Source organism: Herpailurus yagouaroundi, unplaced genomic scaffold, assembly GCF_014898765.1.
Source record: "Herpailurus yagouaroundi ecotype Mexico unplaced genomic scaffold, PumYag 28, whole genome shotgun sequence".
Lineage (NCBI taxonomy): Eukaryota > Metazoa > Chordata > Mammalia > Carnivora > Felidae > Herpailurus > Herpailurus yagouaroundi.
Window position 1 is genome coordinate 66,793,777 of NW_024412376.1, and position 21,105 is coordinate 66,814,881.

General features: G+C 39.9%; 1 protein-coding gene across 5 annotated transcripts in view; it reads left to right on the forward strand.

The window, feature by feature from the left end:
* PDE5A (phosphodiesterase 5A) overlaps positions 1-21,105 on the forward strand; it is a 142,856-nt gene that overhangs the window by 42,235 nt on the left and 79,516 nt on the right. For all 5 annotated transcript variants that reach the window (XM_040474869.1, XM_040474875.1, XM_040474841.1 and 2 more), the window contains exons 4-6: positions 15,509-15,580; positions 17,220-17,309; positions 19,651-19,788. In XM_040474869.1, coding sequence (XP_040330803.1) covers positions 15,509-15,580; positions 17,220-17,309; positions 19,651-19,788 — 300 coding nt within the window. The remainder of the gene's footprint in view (positions 1-15,508; positions 15,581-17,219; positions 17,310-19,650; positions 19,789-21,105) is intronic.

A 21,105-nucleotide genomic window follows, 5' to 3' on the forward strand; every position in this document is an offset into this window, starting at 1 on the left:
AGAAGCCCGGGCATCAAGTCCAGCCCAGACTCGAGGGGAGAGGAATTATACTCCACGTCTTGAAGAGAGGTGTATTAAAGAATTTGAGGAGATGGAAACCACCGGAAGTACTAGATCTGCTTTAAGGCTTTTTCTCTTTCCTTAAAAATGGCCAGCTGATAAAAGAGGAACTTTGTTTGTCAGTTAAAATTATTTCTCACCCTTTCACGTACTAAACAATGACACGAATCACCAGAAGCAACATAGGCTGGGTTTAAACAAAGGTGGAGAGTTGGTGTGTATGGCTCAGTTGGCATGGGGGAAAGAGAAAAGAGGAAGCAGAAAACTTAAAAAAAGGAAGACTGAGGAGAAACGAGGAAGAGGTCTGCTTCTTCGGGCTGTGGCGAATGATTGAGGCATTAAGAGGCTTCTGAAATGTTATGTCACAAATGCTGGTCTATATGAGATCACTGTTTGCATGTAATGTAAATGTAATGTTCTGCTTCATAATATCCACAGGAAGTGCTCACTGGAATATCCTCGTTATCTCTCTGCACCATTGTTTTCTGCATCCGTTGATGAATCAAAAGCAGAGGGAATGTGTCTAGTCCTTTGGCACATTGTTTGCTTGAGTACAAACTGGAAGGAGGGAAGGGTGTGGAGACAAGGCTGTGTAGGCAGGCAGAGGCAAGATCATGAAGAGCCATCCAATGCCCTGCAGAGGGGGTGCTGATTTTTTTTTTTTTAAGGCGGGAAATATTTGCTATTACTTTAAGATCTGTATGGCCACAGCCTTAATGATGGACAGTTTCCTTGTTTAATATATAACCCAGAGCCACATAAGTTGACGCTTGATAGATCTTGATAAGTAAATAATTTCCGTATTTGTTCATGTACGGATAAAGTTATGTATCCAGAAGCAGGGAAGTTGGTAAGGAGGCTTTTGCAGTAGTCCAAGCTAGAAGTGGACCCAGGCTGAGGCAGAGGAAGCAAGAAGTGGATTTGTTGCACTTCTGTTTGAGAGACAGAGGGATTGATAAAATGGAGGAATAAGCAGAAGAATCTATAATACATTTAGGTTTTTTAGATAGGATGTAACAGAGGAGAGTTGTGATATTCCCTAAAGAAAAACATGTAACAGAAAATATTGGTTTGTGGGGATCAAAACGATGAGCTCTCTTTTTTGGGCTATGTTATTGTACTGTTGAATAGTTTCTTCTCTCTCCTTGAAACTCAAGGCTGCCTCCCCACCCCACTTTCGGCTGATGGCGTTGCTAAATATTTCAGTGAAAAAAGCAATTAGAAGCATACTTGTATAAGAGAACTTATTCTGTCTCCCTTTCCCGCCCCTGCATCTGAGTCCACATACTCTGTTTTCCCTTTTTCTTCTAGGGACAAACTGTGAAATAGCAAGGGTCAGTCTCACACGTGTGCACCAGATCTCTCTCCATGTCACCCACTCAAGGACAAATCTTGGCAGTTTCCCCCTTCCCAGTGGCCCATGCCCGGAATCACCAGATTTTCCCTCTCTACAAAACTGGTTTGTCAGCCTGCATATATGCTGTTATTTCCCCCATCTTAAAAGCAAAGCACCTACTGGACATCTCCTTTCAGAGACCACCTCATTCCTCTGATCAGTATCAGAGCAGGTCTTGGAAGGAGCTGCCCACAACCAGTTGCCATTTCCGTTTCCTCCCATTCTCTCCTGAACATACTCCATCCATGCCTTTGCCCGTCCCACTCTGTGAAAACTGTGCTTGGCAATGTCCTGTGACTTCCAGAGGGAGCCAGGGATCATTCCTCAGTCCCCACCTGGCTGTGCCTATCTGCAACATGTGACATGTGACTGGGTGACCAGTCATTCCTCCAGGACAGATTGTTTTCACCTACTTTCTGGGACCTCAGAATCCCTAGTTTTCCTCCTGCCTCTGACTGCCTCTCTGCCCCCTTGGCTGGTGCCTGCTTATCACACTGGTGCTGCTCAGCTCAGCCCTGGACCCTAGTCTCTGCTCTAACTACATGCACTCCAACAGTGATTTTGTCTACTCTCATGGCTTTAAAGTGGTTTTTTTTTTTTTCAACTTTTATTTATTTTTTTGGGGACAGAGACAGAGCATGAACGGGGGAGGGGCAGAGAGAGAGGGAGACACAGAATCGGAAACAGGCTCCAGGCTCTGAGCCATCAGCCCAGAGCCTGACGCGGGGCTCGAACCCACGGACCGCGAGATCGTGACCTGGCTGAAGTCGGACGCTTAACCGACTGCGCCACCCAGGCGCCCCTACTCTCATGGCTTTAAATACCATTTATATGCCAACCAAACAGATGCTGCAACTGTACTGTTTCTTCAGTTTAAATTCATATGTCCCGGTGCCTGGGTGGCTACGGCGGTTAAGCGTCCCACTCTTGGTTTTTCGTTTGGCTCAGGTCAAGATCTCACGGTTCGTGACTTCAAGTGCCCCATCAGGCTCTGCATTGACAGCGCAGAGCCTGCTTGAAATTCTGTCTCCCTTTCTCTCTGCCCCTTCCCCACTTGCTCTCTCTCTCAAAATAAGTAAGTAAACTTAAAAAACAATGAAATAAAGTCTTCTGTTCAACTGCTTACTTCTCTGCCTCTGCATGTCTAACAGGCATCTTGAACTTAACATATTGAACACCGAACTCGTGATCCCCCTTCCCACCAAACCTGCTCCATGATCATCCCCACCACACTTAACGACTTCTCTCATTCTGGCTAAATTCCTTGAAGCCATCTCTGCCCTCTTTCTTTCTCGCACAGTAGACATCTAACTCACCAGTAAACACTGTCGGTTTTCCTTCCATCACTGTTCTCCACCTGCACCTCCGTCACCCTGGTTCAAGGCACTTGATATGTAAGCCCCTGAGTTACTACTGTAACTCCTTAACTAGTGTCCCCGCCTCAAGCCTTTGAGTCCTTACACTCAATTCTGAACACAAACTTTATAAAACTTGTTAGAGCCCATTACTCCCCTCATCAGAACTGTCTCATACCACCTTATCCCAGAAGAAAAGTTCCACATGCCCTGTCTCCTGATGCTCCTCTTATCTCCTCTCCTGTTATTCGACTTCCCATCCTCTCCAACACACTGGCAGTCTTGCTGTGTCTCAGTAATCAGGTAAGCTGCAGCCCCAGAGCCTTTGCACATACTGTTCCCTCTGTCTGGAAGTGTCTCCCCTAGTTGTCCTCATGGTTCACTCTCTCATCTCCTTTGGGCTTTTACTCAAATGACATCTCAGTGAGACTTTCCTTGTCCATCCTTATTGAATTTAAACCATTACTTCCATCCCTGTTCTGTTTTCTTCATAATACTTAAGCACTTAATCACTATCTGACACACTACATATTAACTTACTGGTGTGTTTCTGTTTCTCCTCACTAAACTGTACGCTCCACCAGAGTAGGCTTCACAGAGGAGGTGATGTTTAAACTGTGTTTGTGGTATGCAGTAATCTGGTTTACCTAAGAACTTCTTTTGCAGAAGTTTTTCTCTGCGAGCTTGATGCATGGTATCCAAAACAGATTGACAAGTTAAGGGATGGCAAGTAGAAATTTAATCAAGGCTACGTGTTAAATGGCATTATGGCTGGGAGCTTCATGCTGCCTCTTAAGAGCTCAGTAATAATACTTTTTGTTGATATTACTATCTCTATTTTAATTTTATTTTTTTTATTTTTAAAAATTTACATCCAAGTTAGTTAGCATATAGTGCAACAATGATTTCAGGAGTAGATTCCTTCGTGCCCCTTACCCATTTAGCCCATCCCCCCTCCCACAACCCCTCCAGCAACCCTCAGTTTGTTCTCCATATTTATGAGTCTCTTCTGTTTTGTCCCCCTCCCTGTTTTTATATTCTTTTTGTTTCCCTTCCCTTATGTTCATCTGTTTTGTCTCTTAAAGTCCTCATATGAGTGAAGTCATATGATTTTTGTCTTTCTCTGACTGACCAGTTTCACTTGCCTAATACCCTCCAGTTCCATCCGCATAGTTGCAAATGGCAAGATTTCATTCTTTTTGATTGCCGAGTAATACTCCATTGTGTATATATACCACATCCTCTTTATCCATTCATCCATCAATTGACATTTGGGCTCTTTCCATACTTTGGCTATTGTTGATAGTGCTGCTATAAACATGGGGGTGCATGTGTCCCTTCGAAAAAGCACACCTGTATCCCTTGGATAAATGCCTAATAGTGCAATTGCTGGGTCGTAGGGTAGTTCTATTTTCAGTTTTTTGAGGAACCTCCATACTGTTTTCCAGAGTGGCTGCACCAGCTTACATTCCCACCAACAATGCAAAAGAGATCCTCTTTCTCCGCATCCTCGCCAACATCTGTTGTTGCCTGAGTTGTTAATGTTAGCCATTCTGACAGGTGTAAGGTAGTATCTCATTGTGGTTTTGATTTGTATTTCCCTGATGTACCATCTCCATTTTAGATGAGGAAAGGTGGACTTGGTCAAATACAGGAAATTTCCCAATATTACGTGTCTTCTCTGTGGCAGAACTGGAATATAGACCGACATCATCTTTATTCTAAGGCTGCATTTTTCTTACCATGAAGTAATTACCTTCTTTCATCTTTATTAATGGTTGTACCTGAAAAGCTACCACCCAGCTCTTTTCCTATTTTAGTTTTTGAAAATGCAAATTACAGACTGGGATAATATAATAATAAAAGGCAGAGTTGCAAACAATGATTCCAAATACTGTTAACTTCTTTGTATATTATCTGGCACAGCTGTGTGGGGGAGGGCATGTCTTTTTTTGCCAGCAGCACCTACAATTAGGAGTTTTGCTAGTGAGACAGATGTCTGCATATGAACTTTCATGTATGATTACCTTCGCAGGCTCATCTTCCATGTGAAGGAGAAAAAACACCTAGAGATAAAATTATGTTTTGGCTATGGTGACATAACAGGCTATATTCTCTATGTGAAGGATTCGTTGAATGTAAAAAAAAAAATAAAGATCATAAATATGCACATACATTCTTTTTGCCCTGGATCTGGATCTCTTAAGCTAAATGATATGGGTATCTAGCTTCTCATGGCCGGGAGCTGGTTAGCTGGGAGCTGGTACAGGTGAGAGCAGGGATGTGAATACTCAGTTCAGCTTTAACAAAGGAGATGGTCTCACAAAATCTTTGATGCCAGCTCTAGTTTGTAAATGAGATTCAGCCTATTTTGTGTTTTGATGCATGAAACTTGCTTTTTTTTTTTGCCACTTTTGCTGTGTTACTTCTCTTCTGTTTGTGTTTAGTGCACACTATGGGCACACCACTTTACTGTGTAATTATCAGGAAGGTTTATTAGTACAGCATCTTACCAGGCTGTAGAGACGTGGACCTCTTACAAGTGCAGGCAGTGGTGGAATAGACTTGACCCTGGTTTAACAGAGTCCAAATCCAACAACACCATCCAGAGGTAAGCCTGTGCTGTGCAGGCCAGCAGCTGGCAGATTGCAGGACACCACCCTGAAAATAAATCTTAGTTATCAAATAGATCCCAGGCTCTGAAGGCATTTTTGGCAATATCATGTATAAGGGTGGGCACAAAGAGTCGTAGATTTATTCTTACACAAAGTACAGTTATATAATATACATCAAATATATAGTATTTTTTGTTATTTTGGACTTAGTCCCAATTAGGCAGAGAGAGAGAGGTAGAGAGAGTTTGAAAGAGAGAGCTCTGAGTTTGTAGCAAAAATGATTTAGTCTTGAGTGCTGGCTTCTGATCAGCGATTCCTTGAGCAAGTTTCTTCACCTCTCTGTGCCTTAGGTGACTCATCTGTAAAGTTTCAACATGAAGTACAAACACAGAGGGTGGTTTTAAAGGTCCTAGTGAGACAAGGAATGTGACAGTGCCCACCACTGAGCTCTTCACCTAGTGAAGGTTCAGAAAAATGTCTGTTTCCTCCCTTTATGAAGGGTGGCCAGGCCAGACAAATGGGGGAATGGAAAGTTAAATAACGGTAAACACTGAACATACCCTGCCATGGGAAAGACGGCAGGCTCTTCTCTGCCATGTAACTTTCGTGTCTCTGGCAATTTTTAAAGGCATGTAAGGAGACTTTGCACAGTGGCGATGTGCTGCTCTGTCTCAGGATTGAGTCTCTGTATCCCAAGAGACAGAAAGGTCTAATAAGAAGGCAAAAGGTTCCTGTGATTCTAGATTTAAGACTTTTACCTCATTGCTTAAAGGCTAGTGAGGCAGAGAGTCTAGTATTTGGCAGGGGAGAGGGATTTTTGTGTAAAGGGATGAGAATAAACACTAGGATCAAGAATTATGCCCAGCATCCCCTTATCTGGAAGGAACCCAGTCTCGGGTTGGCACCACTCCCACTGGATGTTCCTAGGGCAGGACAGCTACTGACCCCCAGAGGCCAGATTTGTTCTGGCCCTATCTGGGGAACATCCATCCTGCCTAATAACACAGAGCAAGTGGTCAGAACCTCTGTCTGCTTCACCATTACCAAGACAGCTGGGAACTCGGTTCAAGGACCATCACTTTCATATACCATCAGCAATTATAAATTTACTTTTAAGGGGCACCTGGGTGGCTCAGTCTGTTGGGCGTCCGACTCTTGATTTTGGCTCAGGTCATCCCAAGGTCATGGGATCAAACCTTGCTCAGGCTCCATGCTAGCATGAAGCCTGCTTAAGATTCTCTCTCTCTCTCTCTCTCTCTCTCTCTCTCCCTGCCCCTGTCCCCAGCTCATACTTTCTCTCTACAATTAAAAAAATTACTTTAAGACTTTTGAAAACTGAGTTAAGTTTTATATACAGTGAAGTACACAGATCTTAGTGTACAATTTGATGAGTTTGACAAATGTGTATACAGCTGTGAAGCTAACACCCCAATTAAGATATCTCACAAACTATGGACAACACTGTGCTGATTTCTGTTACCATAGATTAATTCTGTTTTTTCTTGAAGAATCTACTTATTTTTGAGAGTGTATTATATATCCCTGAAATGCAGGACCTTTTTATGTTGCATAAGAGGTTCTTGGATATAAAGATATGACATAAGATTTATAATGGAAGTCAAAGCAACTTTTGATTTGTCTGCCATTTTGGATCTTTGTTTCTTAAAGTTGTAACTTTGAAATTGTTCCATTCCCTTTGGTGAAAATACACATTAACAAGATAAGCATATGTATGGGATTTGCAGGCAGCAAATTTCCAAAATCCTTGGTCTTCACGATCCCTTTGAAGAATAGTACTTAAGAACCTGTATTTTATATTAGTGCAGGTTTTGCTTTCCCTTTGGGGGGAGTAGTAGAAAGAACTAGGTTTGGGATCACACCTGCAGAGCATCTGGGTCTGCACATTCTTGGACTCCTATTTAACTTTTCCGAACATCAGCTACCTCTGTGATAAAAGGGGAATGATTGTGTCTACCTGAAAGAGTTGTGGCAAAGGTTAAATGAATTACCAGATACAAAGTGCCTGTCATATAGCAGGCCCTTCCTTCTCCCTTTTATAAATAGCAGACTCTTTAGGATTATGAATTTTTTTGGCTGGGGATAGATTTATTAACTGTATTAGAGATATTGGCCATTAATCATGCATTTCTCATGTCAGTTATCCTAAGGGCATTGCTGTTTATATCTTGTAACTTTCTCAAAGTTTCTTTTCAACTTGGCTGCCTCTTCCTAGCCTCTCGGGCCGTGAGAATAAAGTAAAAGCGTCCACTTCTCCTGTATTCATACTTGTGTTATCTGCGACCTTGGAAGATCCATAAACGTATTCTTGAGAGAAACAGTAGGTGTAGTGGTGCTTATACGTATAAATGGATAACATGGATCACAAACAAATAAAGTCAGTCTTGCTAGTCATTTAAAAAAAATCAAACCTTGATTCTCAAATGTATTAATAAAAGCCAAACAACAACAGAACGGTCACAATTCGCAAAATTACACATAGGCAACACAGGACAGCCAATAGATAATAAAAATTTTAAAGCTGTTCATTCTCTCTAGTAATCAGGAAGATGCAAATTAAAGCAACAGTGAAACACATTTGTATAGCTGTCAGATGGCCAAAAATTTAAAAGCCTGATAATACTAGGGGCTGGTTAGAATGTAAGGTTAACAAAAATTCTTAAGCATTGCTCATAAAGGTATAACTTCTGTAATCCCTCTGAAGATTTCAACAAAGAAACTCTTATGTATGTGCACAAGCAGACCCATATAGAGATGTTCACCATAGATGTTTTTTAGAATTCTAATAGCAAAAAATTGGAACAACCCAAACATCCATCATTTGGGGATTAGATGAATAAAATTTGGTATGGAATACAACCTTATATATAAAATGAATGAACTAGATCTATATATGAACTGATTGAAAAACAACATTGAATATAATAATAGGTTGCAAAATTATGCATTTCTTATTATTTTATTTGAGTAACCTTTTTGAAAGATGAAAGTACTAGGTCTTGTTATAGATTCATATATTTCTTAGGAATGCAATGTGAGGGGTTGACTCTGGGAAGGAAAGATGGGAGAAAGAAGAATGGCCCTAGAAGGAGAAAGTCTAATTTAATTTTCTTAGATTAATTCAAAAAAGGAAACATCCTCAAATAGTGACACCTTGTAGTTCTTTATTAGTGATTCTCTAAGTGTCTTTTATCTTTGGACCAGGAGCATGTGGCATCACCTGAGAGCTTCGAGAAATACAGATTCTCGAGCCCCAACCCAGATCTGCTAATCTGAACCTGTAGAGTGGGGTCCAGCAAGCTGTGTTTAACAAGCCCCACACTGCCACTGTTCTAGGTGACAGAGATATGGATGTTTATTATCTTATTCTCTGTGATTTTCTGTGTTTTTAAAATTAAGTGTTAAAACGAACAATCTTAAGCTTTTCTTTGCCACTCTCCCGGAGTCCTTCTAGGATCTAAGTTCCAGCTCCATAACTAAAGGATTATTAACAGCATAAACTTCTTACTGCCACATCAGTTCTCAGATGTGGAGAGATCACTTAATATCAAGCAAAAGGCAGAGAAAGAAAATGGGCAGATATAATTAACTATTATTCGAATGTGAATTGTTGAGTAAGTACATCACCCTAACAAGTATTTGATCCCTCTGACACTTTCCCATTATCGTCAACAGCAAATCTCCATCAAGCATTGAGTGCATTCGGGACAAAGCAAAGTACCAATGCTACAATAAGGCATAGATATAAATCATGTCCTTAGAAAACAATCTAGTTGGAGAGCCGGGATGAGAGGAGAGAAAACGAGGTTAAAAATGAGAATACCTCATTGTGAAATGTATGGCATACCCAGCTGCCACACAGAATTTCAGAAGGGTTTCAAGGGAAGCTTTCTGTAGACTCTGCCTCAGTAGAGAAAGGGGAAGGTAATATTTCAAGGAATGATGTGAACAAAGGTCATCACAGCGTTCTAATTCAAAGACCCATTTAAGTGATCTTATTTGAAGCTGAGGGTGTGGAATCCATCATCAGTTTTCATCCTTTAGATGGATGGAACATTACAATGTTTTGAGTAAAAAGGTGATTTGTATGTGCAGAGCAGTGTCCCAAGAAGATAAATTTGGCATGAGTGTCAAAGGTCGACTAAAGGCAGGAAAACAACTAGCAATGATATGTCAGGGCTCTCAAAGAGAGTGAGGATTTAGATGGTGAAGCACAAGATACAGTATGGAGTGAGGGAAAGTGAAAAAGGAATGGAGAATGATTCTAATGGAATGTGTTAGTTTCTTATTGCCTCTGTAAAAAAAAAAACTACCAGAAATTTAGTGGCTGAAAACAACACACAAGTGTATTATCATACGGTTTTGGATGTCTGAGTCTAAAACAGGTCTCACTGGGCTACCATCAAGGTGTCAGAGTATTGTGTTCCTGTGTGGAGTCTCTAGGGGAAGAATCTGTTCTCTTGCCTTTTCCAGCGTCTTCAAGCTGCTTACATCCCTTGGCCTGTGGCCCTTTCTTCTGTCTTCAAAACCTGCAGCCAAGCATCTTCAAATCTCTGACTCCCAACTCTTCTGCCTCCTGCTTTCCCTCATAAGGATGCTTGTGATTACAGTTGGAGGACCCACCCAGATGAGTCAGGATAATCTCTCCATCTCTAGATCCTTAAGTTAATTGCATCTGCAAAGTTCCTGTTTGCCATTTAAGGTAACATAATCACAGGTTCTGGGGATTAGAAGGAGAACATCTTTGGGGGACATTATTTTGCCTACCACATGGACTATGGCCATAATTTGATGATTGTCTAGGATTTGGATTGTCTAGGATTTCCTCTGTGAGAAAGCCCAGATTGGTCATACCAACTCTGTCACTTTCAGTTTGCTTACTTGTAAAACAGAAGGAGAAGGTGGTATATGGGTGAGATTCTCTTCCAAGCCTAATGCTCTAAGTAGAATGTCACCTCCATGAGGACATGGGTTTCTATCTGTCTTGTGCTCTGCTGGGTCTTCGTTGCCCAGAACAATCACTGATATATGAGAGACTCAGAGATTATTTTTTGAATAAAAATATTTTTTGTTGGATGAATGACTGAGTCAAGTAAATTTTTGAAAAGAACACTGGGGAGACTTCTCCACTGGCTCCTGTATGTATTAAATTCTCATTTTCTTGGTGAAATAAGGTTTTGGCTCAGGTTATACCTGGTCTAGGGGCCCTGTCATTATGATAGTGGCATTCCATGGATGGGAGAGAAGGATAGCTAAAAATTGTAGAGTTTGTTCCTTTCTTCCCTTGCATTTTTAGCTTCCATCCTGAGTGTCCCCTGGAATTGAGAATAAGGAAGTGTATTGAGATTGATGTATGGCCTCAGTAAGTGTCTGGGGCAGCTGCTAATTGAAGAAGAAATTGCTCACTGTGGCAATGATCAGTTGCCCCTGAATTGACCAGCTGTCACATTCCACACTGTTCACTCAGTGAGAGTCAAGTCTTGCCCTTTGCATTCCTAAAAGAACACTTGACCCTGTGAGGACATAATATCCATTTATGCTGTGCAAAGTGCCAGGAAAAAATAGAAAACAGAAGTTTCTTTGTGCTTCAAAAAAAAAAATAGCATAGAGTACTGCCATTTGAGGATCCAGGTAGCCAGCAGGTAGGCAGAGTGATTGGGCTTTCTGATGTGGAAACTAATACTTTTAAGGGGCTTTGCTTCTCAGATATGAGGTCTGACACACACTTGCCATAAAGGCGATCATTCGAAAATGACATTTAAAAAGCCTATGGTTAGCAGTTACTTGGCTTGAAGACAATGAGCTAATTTGTTTAAAGGGGCAGTAGATGACCGAAGAAGGAAATCAACACAAGGAGGGCAGAAGGTGCTAGTTTTGCTTAGGATCCTTGAAATTCAGAGAATTAAACTCTTTTTGGTCTTTTACTGAATTATGTGATCTTGGACAAATGCTACGCTTTTTCTCCTATTTTTACCTGTTTGTTTTTTTTTTTTTTTTAATCAGTGCTGTTTTTAAAATGTCATCCATCTGGGGATGGAGGCACATGTATGTATTAGATATATGTTCTTGGTCTAATAACTCTTTGAAGAACATGCCTGTGTTTTTAATACCAGTTATATTTAATTAATTGTCTCTTAAATTAACCTCAATATCTGAATCTGTAAAATTATTAGTAAGAGAAGTAATTGGTTACCAGAAAGGTTGAAAAATTCATCATTGGAAATCCTTATTCCATGACATTGCCTAAAAGTAAATATCTTGTTTAATATTAGAGGGAAAAAAAATTGTGGGTCAGGGGAATTCAATATAGTAAAGATCTGGTGTTGAGGGAATACAAAGTAGGCTTTAAAGCCTATAAACAAGATTTCTGGTCTGTTGGCCAGACTGTACAGATGCAGAAGAATACCCCTCCACAATTCTGCAAACAAGTAGAAGATAAAATTTTACCAAAAACAAGTTTACAAATTACAGATGCGCTCAAGAAAGGGAAAACCCACAGGTGTCAGACACAGAGGGGAACCCAAGATAAGAAACGTGAGCATGGAGTCCTGGCCAGATGGGCTCACGAGGATCTGAGATTCAGGATAGTGACGAATGTCCAGGGGTAGCATCCGCAGGCTATGGAATGCATACACTCTGCAGGAATAGCATGGAGGGGCAGGGAGGGGAAGCCTAGATGAGTGATGGTTTCATTCATGAAAATGGGCCTGGCAAACTCCACCAGCAGACAGGAGAAGCCTCAAGGAAGCTTGTCTCCTGCCTGCTGCTGTGAGAGAAAGAAGAGGCACCTGTGAACCATGAGAACATGAGCCTGTGCTCTACACAGGTATGGAGTTCACATTCACACTCCCAAGGCAGTGCCAAGACAAACAGGAAGTCACTGGGCACAGATGCTTCATGACTCAGGGAAGGTGGGACTCCTGTGGAAAACAGCCCTTGCTAAAGATGAACTCTCAGGCAAAGAGATGAAGGACTTAGTATTTATAAGAGAAGGAGGAGGAGGAGGAATAGACAGATTTGAAAAATGAATCTGATAGAAATTCCAGAATGGAAAATAGTTATTGAACCATGTGAACACTCTTGTGTTGGTTGAAAATTGTGAATAATGACTGATAGTATGGTTTCAAGGACACTGTTGTTTTAACTACCGAGAAAACTTTTCAGCCCATGGTTAGAAAAATGTTTATCATATAAACAGTTCTGAGTATCAAACGTGCGGATTGAAACTGAGGTTGAAATTGGCATATAAATTTTAATACAGGAAGAGCTGAAGGGATCATCTCCAAGTGCACCGAAGAAGCCTTGTTTGAAGTTCTCTTTTACTTAAATGAAGTTGCCGCAGGCACACTGGGAACAGGCCATGCTTTGATCCTGCTTCTCTGGTGGAGGTTGATGCTCACCGACCCACTTCGAAATATTTACCCCCTGCCCCTCCCAGCTCTCGCCTACCACCCCAGATCAGTCTGCAGATCACTGACCAGGCTGAGGGTTATCTGTAGCCTGCAGCCTTGGACCATAATGAGCTCATTAGCCCACACCGGCTTTGTTCTCATTCTCAAGAGACTCTAGTGATCTAAACTGACCAATGTTATCATTTTTACTGGTCTTGATTTCAGAAAATACATTATGCCACTGATTTGCCTCTTTTAAGACTAGGAAATTAACTGTTCTCTCACTGTCAATTTATGGTGACATCATGATCGACTAAGACGTTAATACAGTTTGGTGACCATTTAATAAACAACTAGCTTTTTGTGTCTTTCTATTTTTGAATGAGTGGGAACTTTACTTTCTACCTTGAGTACATTGCCTCACACAGCTCCACATGCATGTAGTGCATTACTACATCCTTTTTTATACTGCGTAATCATCTGAGAAGGTTTGCCTAAGACTCTTTGTATCTGTTTGTAAACTTCCCTTCCTTAAAATGAAGATTTAAAATTTAAGTCTTTCTTTTATAAAGCCGTTTACTAAAGACAAATGAAAACTCAGATGTTATCATGTCTGAGAAACTGCCTCTTTACCCATATTATGTGCCCCCTTCTGTACTCATAGCAGTCTGTGGGCATCTGTATCATTGAACTGATCACACCGTCCTATGTGCCTTAAGTGTATGTTTGTGCACCACCCGATCTTGACCCAGAGCTCCTTCAGAGTAGTCTTTCTCCCCACTGTTGTCTCTCCTCAGTACAGAGTAGACACCTCAGTAGTTGAAATAACCAGGCTGTACTGATCGCACTGTGTATTAGACCCCAGTGACCCTCAAGTGGCTCCTGTCAGTTACACTCAGGTGAACATGCTAATCTGCAATCCAGACATTTTTGACCATAGACATAAGTTTTTGTGTGCATTTAGTCATTGAGATTGGAGCATCTGAACATCTGTTAGCCATTTTCAAGAGCTAAAGGGTACACACAAAAAAAGGGAGAGTTGAACTAAAGACAACAAAAAGGTACAGGACAATTGGAGAATTCTGCTTTTTTTTTTTTTTTTTTTTAACATCCCTTTACTCTGTCATGGGTCATGGAGGAAGGGTGTTGAGAAGATCAGAAACCTACATCAAATAAAAATGCATTTCCCCTTCCTTGTTCTGCTCTCCTAGCCAAGAATTTTATATCGTTTTTTAGAGCTAAGGGACCAGAAGGAGCTGAGGAAAAAAGGGTGAGCCACACACACAAAACCAAGGGCTTTATTTTTCTAAAGTGTAACCATTTAGGGGAAAATAGCTGTTCCACTGATATTAAATCACACAAGGAAGGAGAAAGTAGAATTCATAAGAGGAAGGAGGAAAAAAACAAAAGGTAAGTTTTGAAGGTCTTTCAAAGACTAAAGCAATTATTCAGACTGAATTTGGAACTAAACAGGTAAGTAAAATACACTTTCAAGCAGAAGGAAGAGAAGGTACTTAAAGTGTTGCTACACCTTTTGTGGAAACTTAAGACATATTCCCAGAGTTTGAGCTCAGTCTTAAGATACAGTTTACCTTTGATTCATTGGAAGTAAGACTCAGCCTGTTAATTCCTGTGTTGGGTTTTCAAGAAAACCTCTTTTCCCAAAAATAAGCCTATTGGGGGTAAAACAATTTTTAAGGTCAGAAGTTTCAAAGGAAGTTGGACTACACCCCTACATTAGAAATTATTTTTCACCCTAATTGGCCACTGGATCCTGTATCATTTTTAGTAAAAGACCGTGTTTAACTAAACCATTTGAAATATTATATTTAAAGCTAATATAACATGTTCATTTTATCACACATTTAATTTGGATGTGACAGAAATTTACAGTTTATTTTTCATCCAAAAATCTTGAAAAATATTCACTTAAAATGTGATGGCCAACAATATTTCCCACAATGCAGAGTGAAGCCACAGAATCAAATATGGTGGGACCCAAAAAGCTGACAACATTCGAATTCTTATTAGACAAGACAGGGGCACCTGGGTAACTCAGTCAGTTAAGTCTCCGACTCTTGACTTCGGCTCAGGTTATGATCTCATTATCGTGGAATTGAGCCCCACATCGGCTCACTCACGCTGAGCATGGAACCTGCTTGGGATTCTCTCTCCCTTTCTCTGTGCCACTCTCCCGGCTTGCATTCTCTCTCTTTCCCTCTCTCTCTCTCAAAATAGATAAATAAACATTTAAAATATATACATTTAAAAAAAAAGGACGTAGCAAATGATACAGAACTAGTTCAAAGCTGAGGGGTTTTGTTTTGGTTTCAAGGTTTGTTGCTATTTTAAAGCACACGTAGGGGCGCCTAGGTGGCTTGGTCGGTTAAGCGTCCGACTTTGGCTCAGGTCATGATCTCACAGTCCGTGAGTTCGAGCCCCGCGTCGGGCTCTGTGCTGACAGCTCAGAGCCTGGAGCCTGTTTCAGATTCTGTGTCTCCCTTTCTCTCTGCCCCTCCCCTGTTCATGCTCTGTCTCTCTCTGTCTCAAAAATAAATAAACGTTAAAAAAAAAAAAAAAGCACACGTAGAAATCCCTCCATAAACACATTTCGGTGAATTTATACCAGTAATTTCAGTCAGTGAAATTGCCACTTTTTTGTCCTTATACCAGGTTGTTGGTGTAGCCCAGGCCATCAACAAGAGATCGGGAAATGGTGGGACATTCACTGAAAAAGATGAAAAGGTACCAAAACTTATGTCTGCTGTGATGTCAGTGTAGGAAGATGTTTTCTCTTTTTAGTGTATATAGACTTAGCTATTGCTGAAATTGTTGATCACAAAAAAATCACGGTTTAAAATGGTCTGAAATGTTCAAAAGTGTCTCTTTCCTATGGCTAACTACAGTGCTGACTTTGAGGTCCTAGGGGTAGTCAGTCCTCAGAAACCCCCAACTACCTCCTCACTGTGTCACCAAGTCCCCTGCCCCCCAAGGGCTGTGTGCATGTTGGGGCCATACAGAGGGTGACACGGTATTTTAACTATCTCATTTACCTTTCATCACTGCTATAAATAAATTCAACGCTGAGTAAAAACCCCTGAAGCTCCAAGTTCAGAACTCCAGGTCAGCTAAAAATTGGAATTGCCTCCTGGGGAAGCAAATTTCAGAATGTTTTATAAGCTTTGCACACAGACGGTGGGGCGCCAAGGTGTGAATTCAGGCTGGATGATGTGAATTTAGCTTCAGAAAGAGCGGCAGTCAGCATTATTTTATTACTCTTCCCATCCAACTCTGAAGGAATACATTCCATGCACCACATCGACATGCTTCCCGTTTAAGGACGGAAGCCCCTAAACCTGTTTATAACTTCATTCTGTCAGTAGGTTTTATTATTTCTCTTCCTGAATATGTAATTATATGTATATCGTGGAGCCTACTGAATTCTTCTTATTCAAGACTGTCGCTATTTATGTCCCTCCCCTGAAAATTAGTAGGAACGTTTGGAAGACATTCAAACAAGACAGAGTTATTTTTGTCTCCATGGTGTAGGCCGTACTGGCACTTATGTTGGTCCCCATGTTTTAATTTCTTCAGAACATAGCAAGTACCTTTTAAAATCAGCGTAATAGACATCTAGTCTCCTATTCTGTTAATGACACCTGAGAATATTTGGTGGGGAACATGGTTCTAGAATGGCTTTATATTTATATTTCATCATTTTCCCATTAAGGTAATCCCTTCTTGAAAGAGTTGCATTCGTAGGCTGTATCATCTCTGGGCAAAATAAGTATAATTCTAAATAAAGTATGCCATGGACAGACTTGTTTTAGTCAATAATTAATATAATTGTGAGCATACCACTATAAAATAGTGTACTGTGGATGACGATCCGTGTTAAAAAACATACTGAAGCTAATATTTTATACAACATATGGGACTGTTACTGCCAGTATTCTCCCAATAAGTATGTTAGCTTTCATTAGCCCCAGTAATAAGTTACAGGCTATTTATATAGTCTCAGCACAGATCCAGCTCTTAATATCATTGAGAGACAACACCAAATTTTGCATAGGGTGAATTTCAGTTTCAAATGGCATAAAGAGATCTGTGTCCTACTCCCTCCCGTTTTCTCCTTGGTAATTTGTAACTAGTGTATGACTTTAGGAGATGGTGTTAATACTGGTCATCTACTTACTGTACCAGTTAGCTAACACTTGCTCTGCATCAGTTCCTAATTCTGTGCAGAATTAACATGGACCCTTTGGGCTTTCTAATATTTATTTCAGCTATAAATACTTTGGGATGCCTTCTGTGTTTCAGATAATATAACAAGACAGTTTTGTAGACAGTTCTTAATTTGGCTGTTGTCTTCCCTGTTTTCTAGGACTTTGCTGCCTATTTGGCATTTTGTGGTATTGTTCTTCATAATGCTCAACTCTATGAGACTTCACTGCTGGAGAACAAGAGAAATCAGGCAAGTCTGATTACTAAAGAGAGCGTATAGGAATTCTTTTTTTAAAAAATTGTTTAATTTTTATCCAGGTAAAATATGTGTATGATTAAAAATCCACTTAATATTTTAGCTGTATCTTCTAATAATTTTTTTCCATTTCCTGTATTCCATGCTCTGTTGCTTTATCACTGTTAGAAAATATTCATTAACTTAAAAGAGGTGGATTTATTTGATTTACATCACTCTGTACTTGCCATTATCCTGTTCCACTAGTATCATTACATCTGTTTTAAGTTACTGGATGGGTTGCATTCATAATGTTAGATACGGCTGTTAGTTCTTGCCCTATCAACTAGAGACATCATCTGTTGATTCTATGCTTTGTAAAATGAGGATCTTAGCATCCCTCATCTTTCCTTCCCAACTGCCATGACTTGCCTCTGCTTTTCTCAACAGACCTTTTTCTGTTGCCCACATTGATAACATATATGTTGTTCTACAACCATGGTTAACTTTTAGTAAGCTTTAGTTTAATTCTCAAGTTGTGATTTAAAATAAAGTGTTTATAAGTACCGTGACTATGTAAATGTTCATATTACATTTGTTACACAACTTTCAGTTTTTCATGATGTTTCTGAATTCCATTCCTTTTTTTCCCCTTGAACTTTTCCCCTGAGTGTAGAGTAGCCTTCATGTTGTTAGTTTTTCCCCCATAGTCCCCATTATTTAGGCATACTGTTGAGTTCTTTTCCTTGGAGATCTCAAAGTTGAGGTTTTCCACCATTTCTCTTCCAAGCTGAACTATATCTCCCCTGCCTGCTGTATAGGTGTCATCATAGAATTTTCCTTCACTGCTTTCTCAGAAGGGCTCCACTGGTTGTCCACTGGATCCCATAACTCCTTCTTTCTCAGTTTATGCCCTTGTTTTATTGCAACATATTCTCAATTAATTTCTTGAGAAAGAGTATTGATCAGGTAAGTTTTCTGAGTCCTTGCATGTTCGAAATTGCCTATTATATCATCCTACCAGTTTGGCTGGGTATAAAATTATAAACTGAAAAATCACTTTCTCAGAATTTAGGGGTGGTGCTTTTGTCTTCTAACTAGCGTCCCTGTTGTACTGATCCTGGGCTCTGTGTAGCTGTTTTGTTTTGTTCTGTTTTTTGTCTAAGCTTTTCATATCATGTCTCTATATCTTCTTTTTACAAGTTAATTTTATAATATGACTCTTTTTCATTTGTCATACTGGTACCTGGTCATCCCTTTCCATCTGGAGGCTTAAACCCTTCCTTTCTATGTAATTCTTTTTCATTACTTCTTTGATAATTCCTCTCTCCCACCCTATATTTTCTCTTTTTAGATCTTGTGTTAATAAAGTATTGGATCTTCCATTGCCTTTGCCTACAGTATCTTCCTACCTGGTCTCCCTGCTCTGCTCTTGCCACCCATTAATCTAGTCCCCATTTTTACAAACACAGATACAAGCCTGTTACTTTCTTCCTGCAGTCCATCATAGTCCAAACTGCTTCCAAAGACATACAGGGCTTTTGAGATTCCTTCTCCACTTGAGTCTGCAATCTCATCTCCCCAACTCTCCTCCTCACACTCTATAGCTTCTCTTAAAACTTGATTAAGACTTATAGTGTATGCTACCCTCTCTCAATTTAGTTGCTTTTGACTGAAATATTTCCCTTTCCCACTTCACCCAAATGATGCCTGCTTATCTCTCAGGGCTCAGCTAGCATAGCATCTCCTCAAATTTTCTTTGACACCCTTTCTTCCTCCTCTATACACAGATATTCCGTGAGATTAGAAGACATTCTATGGAATTCAAAGGAAAGAGAAATTACCAGGAAAAAACACAAAAGGACCTCTTCAAATTTTGTCTGTTTTGGACAGTATTAACTGTGCTATGTGAAAATGCTGATAAATGTTGATCTCAGAAGTTTGGAACAACAGCAATGACAGTGTGTTTTATGTATCAGATAGTATTCAAAATGCTTTAGAAATGTTCACTTATTTAGTGCTTACAATAATCCTATGATTTGATATTATTATATTACTGTTATCCCCATTTTTAAGGAACTGGCCCTACATCACAAAGCTCACAGGGAGGGAAAGCAGGATGAAAAACTGATGACTCCGGTTTCAGAGTCTGTGATTGTAATCACTATACTAACTGTACTAACAATCAGTATGGAAGCTCTGGTAGTAAATAGAGACTTACGTATTTAATACTGAATGCAAACTTGGTTGCAACTTGTTAGACTGTAAATAAACAACTTCTAAATTGTATAAATCATTGTATTGCTTTAATAATTACAAACAATTACTAAATAATAAACTAAATTTTCTTGTCTAGGTGCTGCTTGACCTTGCTAGCTTAATTTTTGAAGAACAGCAATCATTAGAAGTAATTCTAAAGAAAATAGCTGCCACTATTATCTCTTTCATGCAGGTGCAGAAATGCACCATTTTCATAGTGGATGAAGATTGCTCCGTGAGTACAGAGTATGACTTCTTTATTTTTAGAAAGACAGAAACCTATGTTCCTTAAAGCACAGCTTTTAAACCTCATGTTAGCCTCAAATCTCTCGATAAAACCTAACTGTTTATTGTTTATGCAAAGCCAATCAGAGTATGAGCTGTTCTGGTTGAACAGGGGTAGAGGTGAGGTGAGAGGATGCCTTCCATGCACCATTTCACCTTTGTGTGCCTCCACTAAGTGGTTACCATGGGAATATCCGTGTGCTGCTTTTGTCAATGACTACACTACCTTGATGGAGAAATACATTGTCATTATGGTGTGCAGACCTTTTGTGGTCAGGAATAGTGGTGCCCTGGTTGCGATGAACAAGTAGACCCCCATTCTGAGTGGGTTGGGAATAAAATTTTCTTTTTATCAGAAATCGGCTAGAAACCAAAGGGCATGGCCCAATAGAGGCAATATTATTAAAGGTACTTGTTAGTCCTAAATCCTTTACCAGCAATGGAAAACCACTAAACTGTTCTAATTGGCATATTTCAATCCATTGATGTGTAATGTAAAGAAACAGATGTGTGTGGAAAGATGGAGTATTCTCACCGAGTGCTGGTTGCTTCTAGACAGGCCAGTTGAATTCATGGTTAGAATCAGAGCTCCTAGCCTAAATCAGTTTTCTTCTGTGCAGTTTCTTTCCCTTTTTACCTATGAACCACTACTTCTGGGATATATCTTTTTATGTCATTTATTTTCTTTTTCCTTTAGACCCTGAGAATAGGCTCTTCATTGGTGGGTTGGGAAAGAGAGTGGGGATCACCACTTGTATAGTCTGTTGTAATCCATATATGATATCTGAATTGATGGGGTTTTTGGGAAGTAGAATAATAAAAGATATATAATATTTATATTAAAATTTCAAAAATTGTTTTAGATAGTAAGACTGTACTATATGACTCAACATTTTCTGAATCATTTTGTGGTGTATGGGTGTCTAAGTCTCATTAACTGGATATCAAATGAGAATTTACTGTGGTAAGGTAGTCAGTATTCTCTTAGATACTATTTCATAGTTTCAGTCGGTTACAAAGTCCTTAATACGGAGATGATTGCAAGTAGCTATCCTTTTAAAGTTCAGGTCAGAACTCATTAATGCAGTAAGTCAATTTACAATTTTTGCTCCGTGACCTGTTCTTTAGCATTTAATTTTTGAAAGTTATACGTAAAACACTGCTTTTTTAGACAACTTAAATATCACTTTAATTAACATTCAGCTCATGCGCCTACCGGTTAACATCTGCCATGGCAGCAACTGACTTGGATCATTGGTGCTTTGCA